Source organism: Heliangelus exortis, chromosome 1 (assembly GCF_036169615.1).
Source record: "Heliangelus exortis chromosome 1, bHelExo1.hap1, whole genome shotgun sequence".
Classification (NCBI taxonomy): Eukaryota; Metazoa; Chordata; class Aves; order Apodiformes; family Trochilidae; genus Heliangelus; species Heliangelus exortis.
Genome location: NC_092422.1, coordinates 109,719,131 through 109,738,745, shown reverse-complemented (window position 1 = coordinate 109,738,745; position 19,615 = coordinate 109,719,131). Strand labels below are relative to the sequence as shown.

The following is a 19,615-nucleotide window of genomic DNA, read 5'->3' as shown; positions in this document are numbered from 1 at the left end:
AATGGGTTTGTATTTTACCATCCAGCTAGTTACCCTTGAATGGAGTATATTTTCTTTCTATAATATTAAATCCAGACAATATATGGTCTTCATGAAAAATGCCAAAAGGATACATAAAACCAGTATGCTATCAAGTACAGTTTGTTAAGCAGAATCAAATCTATAAGGAATTTAAATAACTCTCAAACCCCCATAAACTTTTCAAACCCTCACATACTTGCATATGCATATATCACTTTTCTAGTATTTTAGATGGTCTCTTGAAGACTAAAGGCCCAGAAGAAAGTATTTTTTATTAGGTTACCACAAGCTGTTTCCATTTCTGATGTGCACTATTCAGAGGAAATATGTAAATATGAGAATGGGTGCTAGACACAGGAATTTAGTCAGACATAAGAGCAGTCTGATGGGAAGATGGAAGCATTTGCAAACATGAATAAATTAAGCAAACAATCACATTTTGCTGATGGAGAAAATCAGCACACAGACCCGAGTCTTCCAATGACATTTATGAACATCAACCTGAAAAGTTATTTACTGCAGAACACAATATATGCTGATCACATATTCATATTCATTACACCCTAATTTAGAGTGTTACAAAAGATTTATTGCCTTAATCACCTGCAGACTACATCACAGCCACAGAATTTTCTTGGACTAACATTAAACACAATTCAGACTAAAGTGTTTCATCTCATTGGAGGGCAGGTGGATTGTGTACCCACACACATTAAAATACCATGAGCTCTGCTGGCTACCTGATAACATCCAGGTCATCACCTCGGTCATTCTTTCCCCTGCAACCTCCACCCACCCCCAAAAAGGGCCAAACAGTTACACTACTGTTTGTTTCAGGATTTAACTTCTCCAGCTCATGAAGATGCTGAACTCATGCAGTGTCTACACACCCCATTCTTCGTAGTCAAAAATTTCAGGTTCCGGAAGATTCTCTGAAGTTTAGGCATGAGGATTCTGGTTGGCTGGTGGGTGTGTGTTAACAGGGGGTTCAGAACAGAAAGAGGAAGTTTCACCTTGCTGTAGATTCAATATTCCTTTACTATGGGTATAGTACTTAATGGTGTTTTCTAAGGGAGGCACATAAACTAAAAAGCCAGATATTTGACTATTTCCTGTCTCTAGGCGAGTAAGTTGATATATGGCACTTTTATTTCCTCTCATGATGAGGATTCACTCAATACTAAACAATAATTGGAAGAATAATCTACCACTGCAGAAATGGGAACCACCTTTTGGGATGTCCTAACACAACCAGTAGAGCTGCACAACAGAACTGTTTTTACAGGAATGTCCTGCTTGCCCACCTTTCCTATCAGAGATGCACAGGAGAAATCTTTCCAGAGGTGTCAGTTCTCAACTTGGATTTCAAAACATGGAAGAGACTTTATTTGCTTATCTTCAAATTGCAGGCTTGTCTAGTTGGCCTGGTGTTGCTCAAACACAGGCTTACTTACAAAACCATTTGACATTTAGATGGAGGGCTTTAGATGGCATTCAACTAAAGAGGGTTGAAGCCATATTCATTCAAATGAGAATTGCTGTTCAGCAATTAGAATCACACACGAGCAAATCCCAGGCTTATCAAATGACAACATTTTGGTTATGGAATGTAATTTTTTTAAACTATAGTAGCAAGTTATTTTATTAAGCACATAAACTAAATGTTAGAATTATGGTGATTTCAAAATCCAATCTGAACTCTGCTCCTGTGCAACCACCCACATACTACAGAATGAGCATGTCCTGCCACACAGTTTGCCCTGCTGTGTGTATTAAACAAGATGACTTCTCTTCCTTTTCTCAGAACAGCTTCTCTTAAGAAAATGTTACAGCTTGGAGGAATACAGTTACCTGCCACAGACTTAACTTGCTTCTCAGTATATAAAAAAAGAGAATAATTTGGCACGTAATGGAGATATCGGTTCTTCTAGACTATTACAATTGATAAAAAGAATCTCAATCAGCCAAAAGAAATTTGGTGAAACTAAGCTTCTCATACTGAAATGTAATTAGTAGAAAAACATCATCGCTTTTTAGACTAGGCAACAGTCACAAGACCAAGCCACCTTATTTTACTAAAAATTTCTTACAATTATTCAAAAACAGCAGCATCCACTATAGCTTCAGTTCACTTAATAATAAGGTACTGGTTCAGAGTTTAAAAAGCAAGAAGAGTCTGCCATGACACTAGGCCTCAAGAGATCTTCCATTCAATGTTCATACATTAATTTAATTCAGCTTATGTTCACCTGGCAAAAATTCACACTTGAAAACTACGATGACTGAGACTGTGTACAAAGTCCCAACACAGAGGCAACTTTCATATGCAGGCTAGAAGAAGGCTCTTAAAATAGGGAATTATTCTGGAAATGCTGACACATCTTTTACACTGTGAGTGGGCGCCAATATAATACACACATTGTGTACACATATGTTGCTGTCTTCCTGGGAAGCTTAACTGAAAGCCCACATGGTTGATGTGGGACAGCAGGAATGCTTCTTTGAAAGCACTCATCCTGCTTATTCATAATATCTCAAACGAAACCCAAAGCATATGGTAAAATTATGCCATTTCACAGGAGACTGCTTATGACAGTGAACAATCCTTTTTAATCAAAACTACTCTTGATACTTCAAGGAAAAAACCCACCTCACTGACAGAACTCATAGTATTTCGCATTTAAATAAAAACAAGAGCCAGAATTCTTGAGGTCATCAAGGCAGTTTAATAAATTGAACTGCATCCATTACAAAGAGACTTATTTTAGTTGTCCTTTTTTTTTTTTTTTTTTTTTTTTGCTAAAGCACACACCCACTACAGAGAGTGAGACTCCCAATAGAATAATGAAAACAATAGATGAACCATCTGCTGCTACATAAAGCAAACAGAAAATCCAGGAATAGAGTATATGGGAGTCGTACTAAAATAACCATTACCTTTCCATTTTCTTCTGCACCAGATTCTTATCTTAGCTAAACTTTTAAAAACAAAAATGAAAAGCCACCACACATGAAAGTTGTAGAATCTTCCATGTGTAATGGAATAAAAATTCCACGTAAAATGGAATAAAGTACATGACATGTCCTTTAAGAATTCTTCTTCTTCTGTTGGCAATGCTAAACAATACACAAGGTTCCAGCGATGAAAAATCTGCTTCCTGCTTATAGAGCAAATGAATGTCATTTATGGAACTGGTGTTCCACAAGGGTACAGCCTGATATGCATTTTACATATCACCTCCATGGATACCCATAACTTAATGTCTTTGCAGCTGTCAGCTGATTTCACTGTAAGGCTTATTTGTTATTGTCCCCCAGCCGCAGCTTATGCACATCAAGCATAAGGCAGTCAGAACTCCTCTAATAGGCTTAAAACAAGCGTGAACAAACAATTGCCCAAGGAAAAGATTGCCTTAGAAAGACTTGCTACAGAGCAGAGGACTACCTGAAAAAGAAGTGTAAATAAACAGAAGAATAGCACATTCACACTTGTTTTTCTTTCCTGACAGCTGTTCCTAAACTCAGTGTCAAATTGTTTTAACAGATAGGAGTCTTCTGTTCCATTATATTGGAGGCATTTAAAAACAAGATACATTTACTATGTTATGACAGGTACTAGGAGGTGGGTGCTGCCCTTTGGTTGCTTTATGTTAAGTAAACATAAGCTAATTTATTTCTCTTATATTTTAGCTACTCTTTTCTTCCCTGGCTATTTTGTTTCCAATAGCTGGGTAGGTTAAGCTTGCAGGTTTCAAAGCAGCATTTATGCCGAAACTCCTTTCAGTCATCCACTCCAGCAACAAACTACATTCTCAGAAATGAGAGATTTTTGAAGGACCGATTTTTAAAACAAATATTCAGTCTGTCCACTAAGTCAATTAAAAAACATTTTAATATTCTAACAAACTGCATTTCTCTTTTATGTTGCCCATGACAGTTTCACATTCGTAACAATAAATTCATAGAGCACAAATCAATGAAAACCCTTTAAAACCCTCAGGCCTTTCAGAAGAGCATTTTGTATGGTGGACACTTTCTTTAAGACACTAAAAAATTGCTATGGGGAGTTTAAACATGTCTCTTCCCAGCACTGGACTTCATTAAATATTATTTTCAAAGTGACTGCGGGGGCCCATGATCCTTCACCACCCTCACAGAAAAGCTTTCTTCTCCCATATTTTTTTCTCTCTTCCAATGAAAGTGGAAAAATGAGAGAAAACAAACTACTCTTCCTCAGTGGCACTTAGACAATTTCGTAAGGCAAAAGTCCCTTCTAGACACTCATTACCAGCTTGTCAGACAGATAGGCACGTAGTTAATGAAACTACATATGCACAGACTGGAGGACAGCTCGGAACCAACCGGATCACCAGTGATCCATACTACTGAACACCTCCCAGATGAGCACTCTCTATATTTCTGTGCTCTGTAAGCAATTAGAGCCCCATTCCACATAGGGCATTAATTATGGGGATTAACAGTAAAAGGAAACACATGAACAGGATGTTACGTACTTTTTTTTTTTTTTTGCTTTGAATCTTTGTGTATTTGCTATAGCCATGAATTAGAGAGTAAAAAGGATATGCAGAGTTCTGAAAAAAAAAAATATGCAACAGTCTTCCAGTCTTAAGTTATCTTAAAGAAGCCAATTTTACAAAGAGCATATGGGGAGAGGATTTCAGCCTGCTGACACAGGATTTCCTCAGCTAGACAAAAAAAATTGGCTGTATATGCCATATTTTCTGTATTTTCCCAGTTGCAGCACAGAACATGTATCACAAAGTTGTAAGAACACTGAAGCATTGGCCACTGGGAATAAGCTGTCAGTGAGATGCAGCTATGAAGTAGATTAAAAATTCATATACTGTTACAACAGACACAAGCCTTTATCAGTGCTCCTGTCATCCAACATTACTCTGCTACTATAGCCAAAAAGCACAGAACACTAAATACTACTATTCATTCTAGGGGAAACCCAAAAGTGCTGCACTATGGCTAATGGCTCATACTTTAACAGACAGAAATTACTTCATACAATCCAGGTAACCAGTAAAAAGTAACCTAATTAGAAATAAAGCACAAGCATCCATACTCTGTTCTAACAAAAATACCAATATTTCCTGTTAATTATGATCCACCTGGCATTACTGAGATAACCTAGCAACCAAACATGTACTTCCAGTGTTTTAGAGCTGAAAATCAGAACACTACTATTTACGAAAACGCTAGGGTTTTTTACAGTATTTTAAAAACAAATTCTTGGAAACAGATAAAAACAAGCTAAATTCTAACACACATATTCCCTTTACTGCTACTATATTAGATGAGCAGATGTTCGTAACAGAGATTTCCCTCACTTCTATGATCAAACAATGTTTGGAAAAGAGGTTCCCAGGTTGTGACAATAACCTCCACTTCAGATATTTACAACAGGCTGTATATTTGAACAACAACTAACAGAAATGTTTTCAGGCTCTATTTGTTGCATTGTATCTTCCTTAAACACACATGACCTCTAAAAAGTATTAAATACAACTTTCTCAGCTCTTCTTTAAGTGTACTGATGGAAGGCTTACACACCTCATTTGCTGAAATCTAAAACTTTAATTTTAAGAAGTTGCTGATTTTTCTTCTGTAAAAACTAAGTGTTCTCCAAAAATAAGAACAGTGTGCAGGGTGTTTGATACTGAATCCAAATAAAAATCATCTAGTATTGTGGTAATTTCATTTTTTAAAATTACATAATGGCTAATGAACTGCAGCCCCATAAACCTGTTTAAAATGTTGAGATACAAAAATCTGAAGCTGTGTCTTTCCATCTTTACACACTCTTGCACCCAAATAGTAGGTAGAATTAAAAGTCTTCTCTTGGATACACTCTGACCCTGCATTTCATACTTCCCATGACAGACATTTATGACTCAGAAGCAACTGAGATACATTCACAGAATATTCTGCTGGCTAAGGACCAAATTCAATTGAAAACAGTTTGAGAACATATACTAATAATTTTTTCCGTCTTCACTAACACCCTTTAACTTATAATAAAGGAGGCATTTTCTTTCTCAGGTAGTAACCCTTTAAACAATACAGTATTGCCCAAAGTGTACTATTTTAAGAGTGACAACTCAAAAATGCATTTATCTCCTCTTAAAAAGGCAGCAATATTTCTGACAGAGAGCTGAGGAAGGTGTTAGGGCTTAGCAAGTTTTTTTAGAATAAAGAGATTGGCAAAAGTCTAAGAAATTACCAAAAAAATAGAATTAAGGAAAAAAATTAATTAAAATATGGCTTGTTTCTTAGTGTAAGTAAAACTAGAATTTGTTAAGAATTCTAAGCAAGCTCAGAAGTGATCTCAGATTTTCTATTAAGTATTCAAGTTGCAGTTCTTTGAACAAGTTACTCAACAAATACCAGATACAGTTATACCAGATATAACTAAGCAGGCTTTGCAAGAGACACTTTTTTACTCATGTACAAACAAGCCCATGGATCCTTTTCTTTCTGTCAACAGTACCCTGGGTCTAATCCAGTCCTGCAATATGCCAAGCAATTGCTGAGAGAATCTAGATATTTGCCACTTTTGGTCATATCAATATAAACAGGTACTACACAATACATTAGGTTTGAGCTCAAGAGAAGGAGAGACAGCAATAAATCAGGAGCTGATACCTCTTCCATAGCTTGTTACTGAGTATATTTTCCTATCAGGAGACATTTATGCTCTGCAAGGTAGAGGAAACAGGCTAATATTAAAAGTGAAATACGGTTCCTGATTTTATTTCTTTATACTCCTCTGTTCAGTGTCACAGACAGAAAAAAATAAAGGCTTGAACTATTACTAGTGAGAGCTTCACCTAAGAATTGTGGAATAGGTAAGGTAATCTTCATGGCTTTGTTACAGAAAATAGGAATAATTTTCCTACTTATTGTTGCTCCAAATCTCGAGCACACAGTGCTATCAAATAGAGGGGGGGAAAAGTAATTAAAATTAACTTGCTTTTCCCAACAGAATTCTTCCACTACATTCACAGAGCTTGCCAAAGGTCAGTTAATGAAGCAAAAGCCTAACACATCAGGTGGTCTGTTCAGGGTCACAATGGAGTTCTGATATATATGGTGCATCAGGTATTATGCTGAAATTGCACCTGTGCTATCTGACCATTCAAGAATACAAAAAAAAAAAAAAAAAATCAAAGTCCCCATACAGGAGATCAGGAGATACTATTACAGAGAGACCACAACAACCTTACCTACACAGAAATTAAATTTAACTCAATCAACATGTTACCATTTCATACAATCTGTCATTACACATATCCCAAAAAAGCTTGTTTCTTACATGCCTGCTACTTTCATGTTTCTCTTTCAGTTTTCTGCATTATATCGCATTAGGAAGAAATACAGTTAAATTTACCTTTACATCAGATATACGAGGAAAACAGTGCAGGCATAATTATACTGGCCAACTTTTACTGAAATGAACTCACTGTTTGTTCACCTGCATTCTTTGCAAGTATCAAAGTATCTTCTTCAATATGTATTTCATTTTACAACAATGTAAAGCATTAAGTAATAAACAGATAATGGTTGAGATCTTCCTTTACAAAACATGAAAGCTCTAATTCTGACATAGGAAATCTGAGCAAAATATGGTAAAAATACATAATGTTTTACCATTTGCTAGAGACAAATACCGTTTTTTTTTCAATAATAAATCCTTTAAATGTACCTGGGTTGTCCTCAAATCAGAAAAATTCAAAACATATTGAATTCATCTGCATTGCAAATGACACACTGATGACAATCACCTGGATGCTTCCCCAGAATGTTCTATTCCTCCCATAAAAATCGCTTTCTGTTTTCTTTTAAAATTGTGTTATGTGCTAGGATTGTGCAATTTACAATTGGACCTTCCTGCATGCTATTTCTCCTATTTGGTTGGGTTTTTTAATAATTAAATTAATTGCACAGTCTTCTATATAAATATCACATTTTCTTCCAAATTCATTACATGATATTCCTGGGACAGCTCTCAGACAAAATCCCGTGAAGGAATTTTGACTATTTCAATATAAGAAGCATGCCAAAATATTCATCTTGCCAGCAGGTAAAGCTGTTTCATGCACACAATAGCAAACTTATTTTTTGAACTACTAATTATTTTTCCTCCAATATCAACTAGAAATATTTTAAGCTTTGCCTCACTTTAAATCATGCATAGTATTATTCTATAATCTGTAAAGACAAAGTTAACTTGCAGATATGCAGCCACTGATAAAACAACAAGAATAAAAGGTATCCAGAATGAAACTTACTAAATAATTACACTCTTTTGTCCCATTTTTAAGATGACGAAAGCAAATCCACTTAATATTGAAGCAAAGAACAGCAAAGAACTACTTTAAAGGTACTCTTTGTTGCACTATAAATTTCAACCAACTGAACTAGTATTTCCATTTAATACCATCTCCATCAATATCTCATTCTTTATGTTTTGTTCTGAATTCAGTCAGCTGTGTTAACCAAAACATATGGTTTAATACCTTTTCAGATTAAGATTACTTCCCATTCTGCACAGGTTAATGAAACTATAGGTTTAAATACAGAGCAAGCATTTCTTCGAGCCTGAATTTTGATTGAGCATTCTCTGGACACAAGAATTATTCCTATTCCATGTCTGGTTTTGTAAACTGGCTTTACTTAACTTTCAAAGGCAGACAAAAGAGCTTCTATTAACTAAACATCAAGTATACCACTTGAAAGCAATTATTTTCAACTTCCTTTTCATTTCTTTATAGAATAAAAGCAGATTTACATTCTTTCATGTTTCTAATTTTTATTGAAAAACAATGCCACAGAACATTAGGGAAAGGAAACAATTTATTTTTATAACCTGAAATTAAAAATAGGTACTCATATCTTTAGATACACCTCATAAAAATGGATACTTTCTTCTAAAAGCTTTTTCTGTGGTGCTTCTTGCACAGTAAGTAGCTGCCATCACAAGGTTTATAACTAAGACACTAAAACAAGTAATTGCTGTATATAGAACACTTCTGACACAGAGAAGCAAAGACCAAATTTTCTAAAAATTAACCAAGCATTCAGAAGTGACCAATGAAAGACCCTTTCAGTTACCATAACAGGAGCCTTCCTTTTTACACAATACCTTCAAGACTCAGTGCTGTCTGCTCTTCAAGGACATCCTTGAGTTGCTCTCTGGATGTGATCAGCTGGGCTTTATCACACCTAAGAACACAGCTCTGTTTACAGCTGGCAACCCCAGCCTGCCTCCACCAGCACAGCTGTTCCCTGTGGAGCCCATGCAGAAAAGCATGGGGAAAGGAGGTGAAAAACTGAGATGTTCCAAACCCAGAATGGCTACTAATATCCCTACTGCCAAATCTGAGAGAGTATTTCGAGAGCCCTCTGGTTTTTTTCAGATAACCACCTATTCTTCCCAAAGTGCAACAAGGAAGAGATCAGACTGTGTCTGTTCCCCAACAATCAGCTGAACTCTTCCCAGATGTAATAGGGTGTTGACAGTCACTTGTAAAAGGGTTTGAAGGAGACCTTGCACTAACACAACAAACGCTGCCTGATTTTGTAACAGAGTAAAAAGCAGAAGATAAACAAGTACACACATTGCCTTCCTTCTATCCAACTAGATGTGAATCAAGGATCTAAATCAGTTACATCAATTGACAAGCTATTATTTTTTCATTTAGGATATTTCTTGGTTTAAAAAGCCTTGTCTTCCTCTGCAATCTGAATAAATAGTAGCCTTGAAGTTACTTCAGTACTAATATTTTGTACTCATTTGGCAATATCCCCCCCCAGGTAATGAATATGATAAAAAATGTGCAAAATTTAAATATTGCCTTACAACTGCAGTCACACAGCCTGTTTGCATTCATGCAGAGAACAAGCTGTCATAACACTGCCCTACTATTTGTAACCTCTGCATGTTCTCACCTGCCCTCTGCAACAAGAGTCTCTTTGTCTGAAAGGGGTGTTTGTTTAACATTCCTTGTTTAATTTAGACTAGAACCAAAAACAGCAAATGGCTTGTGCTTCACTAAATTAGCACTAAAACTCAATTACTCATGTGGTTCAGGTAACAAAGGGTTTCTTAAAGCTTTTTTGGTTCACATGTGGTTTTACATCCCATCTAAGGAACAAGGAGGAAAGAAGATGGTGAAAATTCTCACCATAAAATAAAACCTTAAAAAAAGAAAAGTATTGTTTCTTTCTCTTATGCAACCCCATCCAATAAGTCATCTGGTCTCCTTTTCACAGAATCACAGAAAGTCTTAAGTTGGAGGGGACCTCAGAGATCACCTAATCCAACCTGCCTGCCATGGGCAGGGATGGCTCTCAACTAGACCAGGTTGCTGAAGGCCCCATCAACCTGGCCTTGAATGCTTCCAGGAAGGGGCAGCCATAACTTCTCTGGGCAATCTGTTCCAGAGTCTCAACACCCTCATACTAAAAAACTTCTTTCTAATATCCAGTCTAAATCTATTCGTCCCCCCAGAGTCTTCTTTTCCTCAGGCTGAACAATCCCATCTCCTTGAGCCTCTCTTCATAGCAGAGGTGCTCCAGCCCCTGAAGATCATCTTTGGGGTCCTCCTCTGGACCATTTTCAACAGATCTACGGCCTTCTGATGGTGGGGACACCAGATCTGGATGCATTATCTGAGGTCTCAAGCATTTCTTGAGGCATTTCTCAAACTGTTAATGTCCCTTTGAATGGCATCCCTTCCCTCAAGTGAACCCACCACACCACACAGCTTGGTGGCATCAGCAAACTTACAGAGCCACTCAATGCCACTGCCCATGTCACTGACAAAGATGTTAAACAGCACTGGACCCAAAACAGACCCCTGAGGAACTCCACTTGTCTCTGGTCTCCAGGTGGACATCAAGCTGCTGATCATCTCTCTCTCAGTGCAAGCTTCTCATCAGTTCCTTATCCATCAAGTGGTCCATCCATCCATCAAATCCATGTCTCTCCATCTTACACAAGGATGACGTGGCACAGTGTGGGACAAGTCCAGATAGAGGACACCAGTTGCTCTTCCTATACCTACTAGAGGTGTAACTCTGCAATAGAAGGTCACCACATTCACAAGGCAAGATTTGCCCTTAGTGAAGCCAGGCTGCCTGTCACTGATCACCTCCTTGTTTTCCATGTGCCTTAATACAGATGCCAGGAGGATCCGTTCCATGATTTTACCTGGCACGGAGGTGAGACTGACTGCTCCTTGAGTCTTCTCCTTTTTCTCAGGAGAAGGCTCTGGTTTAGAGTTCAGTTACTGTAGCCGAGTTCCATCCACAACTGCTATGTTTTAGGTCATACATTGACAGAGAAAATGTCCTCTGTTTTCTAGGACAGCATAGGAGTTCCAGCAGTAAGTCTGCAGATGTTTTCAAGCAAACTAAGGTGTTTTTTTTAAAACAAAATTAAACAAAAATAGCAAATCAACCATCTAAAAATATAGGTAAATAAATAATAGAGAAAGGGATAACGGATTCTTTTGCCACAGTTTTTGCAAGATTATAACATACATTTTATATATATATATATTACCAATATATTTGATCTCTAAAACATATTAACATACCTTAAGTTTAGAGGTTTACAAATCATGTCATCATACTTTCCTGAATCTGTACATTTTGTTTGTCAAACACTGAAAACCATCAGACAAAACAATCTTAACTTGACCAAATAAAATCATCATGAATTAAAAATACTGTTTTCCTGATCCTTTTCTCCATCAACAAAATCTCTGCCTGGAGACACAAACAAGTTACAAATCTGGCTAAGTTATAAACTTCCTAATTTCCTGTAAATAAAGCAGCAGCTCTGTGGTACATGAGGAAGTCACTCAAAGAAGTATGGTAAGCCACCTCTCACTGCAGCTCAGCACTACACAAGCAGATGTTACCATGTGGCAGCTGACATTCTCAAGTCCATCCTGATGCTTACCCAGGTAACCTGGGTAATGAGAATAATGAGGAAATGGATTAGAAATGTCAGCAGTTAAAGGTGTCTATCAAGAATCCTTTGTACTTTGATATGCAAGTTCTTTGAATCAAGAACCTTAAACTGATCTTGGTTATCAACCAAGACTGACGGGAAAAGGAATACTTTATCAACTCACTAATCAACCTGAACAGTAATAAAGGAGAACCTTATCTATCACAGGAACCACAGGTATAAAAGCTCCCTAGAAGACTTAGGGAATGTAACAGTTCTGTACTAACAAAATAGTTAAGCAAACTGTAAAATCTAGAAGCCTGTATTGAGCAAGAGAATTTAGTAAGACCTGCTTTATAGGAACAGGAGTGGGGGTTTTATTATTTTGAAGGACTTCCTTGACTTGGGCTTTCCCTACATGCACACCTCTTCCTACACAGACCCCAAAACTATCTCAGCTCTTCTCCTCTTGACATCTTCACCTCTACTGCCCACTACTTCAGAAATATCTTTCATCTTTCCTTCCTTTTCCACCTCTGTAAAAGCACCTAAAGTCATGCAGCCAACTAACTCTGGCTGAATCAAGGAACATTTAAGAGACTATTAGAAATAAGCATACATCCTGGGTTTACACTCTCTCTTCTCCTGTTATAAAAGGCATACAGCAGAACAGATGTAATATTAAAAGACAGTGAACAAGTTCCATCTTGAGGACATATTCTTCCAAGGACACAACTTACAGATAAGCACAGGAAAGCTCACACAAGAAATGATTGTGTTTGCCATAAAGAACATGCCCAGCATCCTGAATGAATCCAAATGCCATCTCCTCACTGCCACTTTACTCCTCCTCTATTCTTGTCACAAAACCTTATGGGCTTGATCTCCACACCTGGCTAACATTTGTCTGACAAATCTACTGGTCTAGAAATTATTTTTTTTTTTTTAATGCATAATTCTGGAATGCAGTGAGACAAAAAAAAGTTGGAACTTCACAGAAATTGTACCTTCCAGCTTTAGTCTACTTTCCAATAAACAAAGGCATGAGATAGATGAACACAAAATAATAACCTAGCCTCAGGCCCTCAAAGACACAGACAACCTTTTATTAAGGGCAGATGTACCTGAGGCAGTAATTTTAATAAGTTTCTGTTAATAACCTTTTAAAAGTATAACCTCTGAGAAAAAAACCTGATCTTTAAATTGCTTCATACATAGAAAACAATCTTCTGTGCAGCACCTACCAAGCACAGTTTACGGAATTTCTTGAACGTTGTCACTTAATTTTTTAAGCAGGAGGACAATTTTATTCTAGCCACCAAATGGCAGAAGGTAGATACAATTAATACACAGTAAACAAACTTGTAAGCCACATTTTCTCTGCTTAGCCAGACTTAGCCTACACCAAACAGAATGACAGCACCATCTACTCTTAAATGGCTATCACGTGTTTTACATGGAACACAGGATAGAGAGACAACATCAAAGTGTGAGGTTTTATTTTAGCTGTTTGTACATAATCTGGTTGGCATACTGTCTTATTTCATACAGAGAATCCTTAACTAAAATTAACTACAAGTATTTCACAATTTTGGTGTCATCAGACCAGTAAGTATCACATGCATATTGGCATTGCTTCCTAAAGGTACCATCACTGTAACAAAGTTAAAAGACAATTCAGTGACCCTAAGAGGTTAAGAGTATACCAAATATATACACAGAATACTTCCAACTGCAGCAAGTTTCTCTTTTGTATGATCATCTTTTATCCAGAAATACAGAAACAGGCCAGTTGTCAAAATGCCTGGGTTTTTTTAACTGCCTACCTTTCAATTTGACTGTCATTTTAGAAACATCTTCTGAAACTCTTAGATGATCACTCCTAGTTTGCAGTATAACACTAATGAATAATGCACTTAGGTTAGTTAATGCAGGCCTATTTGGAAGCAAAGAAGCTAAAAATATTATCTTCTTTTACTGACATGCCAAGGATTAATATGATCAAGTATGTTAAAGCATTGCAAAAAGGTACCTTGCCATAGTGCTCAGCAAACAAGTACACCTGCATTGAACTTTAAACTAGGACACATGAACAGATAAAACATCACCAGTACACGATGGCAGAGGGTACTCTGAAGTTACAGAGATGTAGACTTTAACTTAAAATGGCATGAGGCATGAACTGCTGGAACAATGCTTACACTTATTTCTTTTTGTTTAAGCATTTTGACTGTGTGTCAGAATGCAGGTTGTATAGGAAACACAAATAATTTTAGCACAGGAGAAACATTTCTCTTGTGCATCCTTCCTCAAGCTTCAAAGTCCATCAGCCAGGCAAAATGATATCTTTCTGAAATACAAATTCAGAGAGCCTGAAGTAGTTACTGTGATTCAGTGCACTTGATTACTAAATTCTGTTTTTAAATCCTTCCATTCCAATCATCTCACAAGAACGGTCCAAATGACAGTAAATATGCTAACTGCACCTTCTTCAAAAACTTTTCTGAAGCAAAAAGACATCCTTATATTACCCCTGTCACCTTTTGCAGGAAATTCAGTGGGTAATTGGAAAGAAGAAAGCAACTCTAGCAACCAAATACAGTTACTGAGACACTGTTTGAATGACTGCACAAAGCATATAGCATACTTTGAAAAACCAATACTGAAACTGACTTTGTTGCTAACTGTAAGAAAATCACCTGTTTACAGAAAATAAACCCACTGTTTACAGGAATGCAACTATGTCAGATTTCCCTTACCATAAAACTTTTTTCCCCCCTGCAACACTATGACTCCTGTACATACACCAAATGGGATATTAAAAAAAGAACCCACAGACTCAGTGCTGAAAAATTCTTTCAGAAGCTCTGCTAAGAATGCATCTACAGTTAAAACATTCCTTTACAAACTTATGAATTCAAACACAAAAAACCCCATACATTAAAAATCTTTACTCATCACTAAAACACAGTGTATTTTGCTCCTCTTAGGCAAACTGCCCCAAGTATATACAAATTCGACAGTGTTTACATACTAACAAAAAAAGCCTTAGGTGTCAAGCAAGCTTCAGACCCCTGTCAAGCACAGGAGATTCCCACAGTACACTGAAAGCTATAATCACTGCTAAAGATCTGGAAGGAACATTTGTATAAATCAAACATCACAGAAGTGACATTTACAAGAATGTAGACATTTCACTGCTTCTACCAAGACTTTCACCATCTGTAAAGCTATAATGCAGCCCTGCCTCTGATCTCAGGTGCAGACAGAATGGCAGGGATTCAATCCTCCATTCTATCTATCATTCTATTCTGTCATTCTTTTCCATCTCCTGTTCCCCACTATCTTCTTTAAAAAGGGGACTCTGGAAACAGCATCATATCATTCATCTGAATAGATTTAAAGATATACCACATGTGGCAGTGTCTATTTGCCACAACATTGCTGTACCCCTTCCAAAACAAAGTTGCAGATCTTGCACAAAAGTTCTTGAAATATTATTATTACAATATTAGGCAATAAAATCCAAGATTAAAAAACTCTTCACTCATCACCAAGAGTACATATGGAGTGGACATTAACCCCTGGTATTAAAACTGAAACACAGCAAATCAGAAATCCATGAGGTTTCTCAAACAGCTTCTCAGCACCAAACTAACATTATCATCACCTTATGCTAACATCACACAGTATCTAAAAAACTGAATATTATTTAGTTCCATTTCATCTCTTGTGCAAGCTCTAAGTCAATATCCATCATGGCTCCAACAGTTCTAAGAACTGAGGTAAGGGAGGTCAATCTCAATCCAAGTCACAGTCACTCTGCCTGAGGGGAAACTGCATATTGTAAGGCCCTGTGAACAAGTAATTACAATGAAATTAATGTTTTATGAAGGAAATGCACTTGATTTTAAAGGTCACAAAGTGATAGATAAGAGCACACGGTGGAACAAATCCAGCAAATTACTGATTGACCTGCGGGGTCAATGAAGCCAAACAATAAATATTTCTGCTCTTTAAATAATTAAAAATGTCAAACGCAATGGCTGCAGGCAAACAGTATTAAAAAAGCAGACAGACCAGACAATATACTTCATATTTAAATGAAGTTCACTTACCTGTCCTGTGACTGCTCCTCATACATTCTTTCCTTTCCTTCTTTGAAGAGTCTTATAGCCCGTTTTGATTTTTTCATGAGACTGTCAATGTAGATTTTAAAATACTCATTCTCACTGAGTTGTGCAAGTTTCTGGTTGTCATCGTATTTGCTTAGAATAAGTCGCAAATGTTGATAAGTGTCAGGTAAAATGTCAAGTATGTAAGGTGGGCTGTTTTTGAGTTGAAGCTTTGGGTTTTGGCACAACCTTACCTATAAGCAAAAACAAGAACATGTAAAAGACAAGAAATGTATTTGAGAAGAAAACTGATCTGACATCATACAATTAATAGGTGCAAGCATATTTATCCCTCCAGACACCAAGAATTAAAACCTACTTCAATTAGATTCTATGAAATCCCACCATAGTCTCTAATGCCAAAGGACACAAAATTCAACTTAACCCTGTCACATCTATAAAGAGCAAACAAACTTACTTACATAGTGTGAGGCTTTGGTTTAAAATTTAGAATGTCTTTGCCTGACTACTACATGCTGAGTATAATGTCAAAACACAGGATGCAACTAATGCCAAGAGCATTAGCTTTGTACACATGTTTGTTGCAGGTGAACTTCCTTACGGATGTTTAAATGTCTACTGAGAACTGACTCTATAAATTACCTTATCATCTGGCTGTCTCTTTTCTCTAACCAAAACCAGAACCTGTCAGAACCTAGAGGCATGTTAGGTTTAAGAGGTCTACACATATGAAAATGTTCTGAGTGTTGCTAGTAGTCCAAATGCTGTTATTTACAACAAATTAAGACACCCACAAATACTGTAAACCAGGAAATAAATCAAACTCCATGTTTTCCAGTTCATGGTTGTAATAGATAATGTATTAATGGTTTGGAATCATCATGTTCCTAAGTGGCACAAAAATAATTAAACCACAGGTATTACTTGAAAGAATACACTTCAGATTAGTTAAACACCTTTATTTGAATCTAATTTGCCCTGGAATCATTTAGTACTGGGTCTGCATCCTGAAGATACCCAAGGTTAAACTAATTATCTTCTAACTACACAAATTCTCTAGTAATTTGTTCTTTAATGGTCTATACTAGAAAGCAAAAGGGACCAAACCTAACAGGTAGTTCTTGAGTGCTATCACATTGAGCTTCCCATGCTCAGCTAAACCAATGCAGAGGGACACATTCTAGACATGTGTGTGTGCAGCTGTACATATGCAAATACTTACAAAAAAAATTAAGTCCATGTGGTATGTAAGTTTTATGAGTATCATTTGGAGATCACCACATTATATATTCGTGACTCTGACATTCTTTTGAGGTAACTAACGAGGCTGTAAAAGCATCTTAATACTGCTTGAAAGCAGACTCCTATTCCTGCTCATGTATCAACTTCAAAAAAGTCCAGTTTTGAGCCTTTTGAAAGAGGGAAAGGGGGGATAGCCACAAACTTGTATCCTGTAACAGTAATCCCTCTAAATTCAAAGCTATATGGCTATTTTTGACCCATCCTGCACCATTAAGAAATTCACTGCCTTAAGATGGTTTCCACTAACAGAGCTTGAGGAACTACAAACAGTGAAGCAAATACATAATTTTTTTTTCCTTCAGAAATTTACACACAAAACCACACCTGGTCACTAGATTTAAGTAACTGGAGTCATATAAAAGTAAAGAGAGAAAAATGGACAAAAGTCAAGCACTAAAAAGTTTTAGAATAGAAGTCTAGCACCATAAGAACAGTGCAAACTCATAACTACTACAGAAATATTAACAGCATTCAAAAACTCTTTAAAACATGACATTTGCAATTGCTCCATTGCTGATCCACTGTTATTTTAGTAATTTCTATTATTCTTCCATTTACTAGACCAGGTAATTTATCAAGATCCCTTCTGACTTGGTGTAGAACAGACACCTTCCCACAGAGAAATTTACAGTCTGAGAAAATGAAAAGATAGAAGACTGATGCAGGCAAATGTTAGTACATCAACACACCACTTCTCAGCATACTAAAGAGCAGTTCAGGGCACTAGAAGTTAGGCATTTCTAGATATAAAGAGCAGAGAAAAGTTTCAAGGAAAGCACCAAGAGTGATTTAGTGGCTCATATTCCCCCTAAGTAGAGGAAGAAGCTGGAAGGAAATAAAAAAACCCCAAAGCATAAAGAAGTTTGGTCATCTCTTCCCCAGGTGAAGAAGCAGTCAATAACAGCAAGAGAAAGACAGCAAGAGACTCTGAAACTGAGAAGAATTTCTTTATATTTCATATGATAAAAAGAAGCTTATCGGGATAAAAAAAAAAAAAAGAATAACATGGTCCAAGTCATGAGTTAGGAGATGCCTGCAGCAGCAGTCTTAAAAGACTAAAGGTTGGGTATGATGGCATTCTTTGAAGGTCAGAAAAACAAAGCTGAACTTACTGATACATAGAATATCAACCGGATGAGAGTTTTAGGTGACTGGATTGATGCATGATGTTATACTTGTCTCTGAATTACATCTCAATCTGAAAGATTCAGACACCTGAAAAGTTACCTAAGTGAAGGCAGGGTGACAGTATCACCTCAGAAGATCAAGAAAGGAACTAATGAGAGACTTACGAATGAGATTAAACGTTTTCTTTTACTTATACTGAAGTTAAGCTGACAGCTAGAATTTTAAATGAGATTTCAGAAACATCAGCAAAGAATTTTACACGTGCATACAAATATATGTAAATTTCTTTTTGTAGCAGAGTTAGAAGAACTGGAACCCCAAAGACAGAAGTTAAAAACTTTAAGAAAAATGTTGACATTCTTCATATGATCTTTTGTTCTGTGATTTCTGATTTAGTGAAAACTTGAAACGAGACTGATGTCCTCCCAAAATCAACTTTCTGGGGCAACAAGGGTAAAAAAAAAAATGAGCAAAAAGAGCAGACCACAAGCAGAGAAGGCTGCAATCATTTGAAATTGCTTATGTATCCCAATTTAAACCTCACTATCAGAGAATTAGTTATCTTTCTGAAGTCAGTAACTTCAATTGGATGTGAATATAAGTGGTTTTGTATGTATTAGAAATACCATTACAAATATAAAACAACAGGAAAAAATAACTTGCTTATGCTGGCTAGTGTATTTTCGACAGTCTATCCATTCAACCATACAAAAGTAACATCCAGTTATCAAGAAGAAGTAGTTTCTCTTTCAGATACTCTAGAAAGTCATCTTCGATACTGCATCATGACATACAGCCATACACATCAAAACAGTATCCTGTGGCCATTGTGGTTTACAAGGCTTCACCTTCTGCTGAATTTAGAGATAAATTCAACACATTATGAAACCCTTCAACTCCAGAACAAACCCTTAAGAAAGGCACAGAAAAATTCTATAGTACAGCTTACTTAGTCCTATGCATTCTCACTGAAAAACTGCTGGTGTTCAGTTCAAGTCAGAGATCCAGTGAAGGATTACAAGGCTTCCTTCACTTTATA

At 36.7% G+C, this 19,615-nt stretch overlaps 1 protein-coding gene across 6 annotated transcripts in view; it reads right to left on the bottom strand.

Moving 5' to 3' along the window:
- The window catches only part of CBLB (Cbl proto-oncogene B), a 130,335-nt gene that overhangs the window by 103,652 nt on the left and 7,068 nt on the right, over nucleotides 1-19,615 (bottom strand). For all 6 annotated transcript variants that reach the window (XM_071758022.1, XM_071758003.1, XM_071758030.1 and 3 more), the window contains exon 3: nucleotides 16,129-16,379. In XM_071758022.1, coding sequence (XP_071614123.1) covers nucleotides 16,129-16,379 — 251 coding nt within the window. The remainder of the gene's footprint in view (nucleotides 1-16,128; nucleotides 16,380-19,615) is intronic.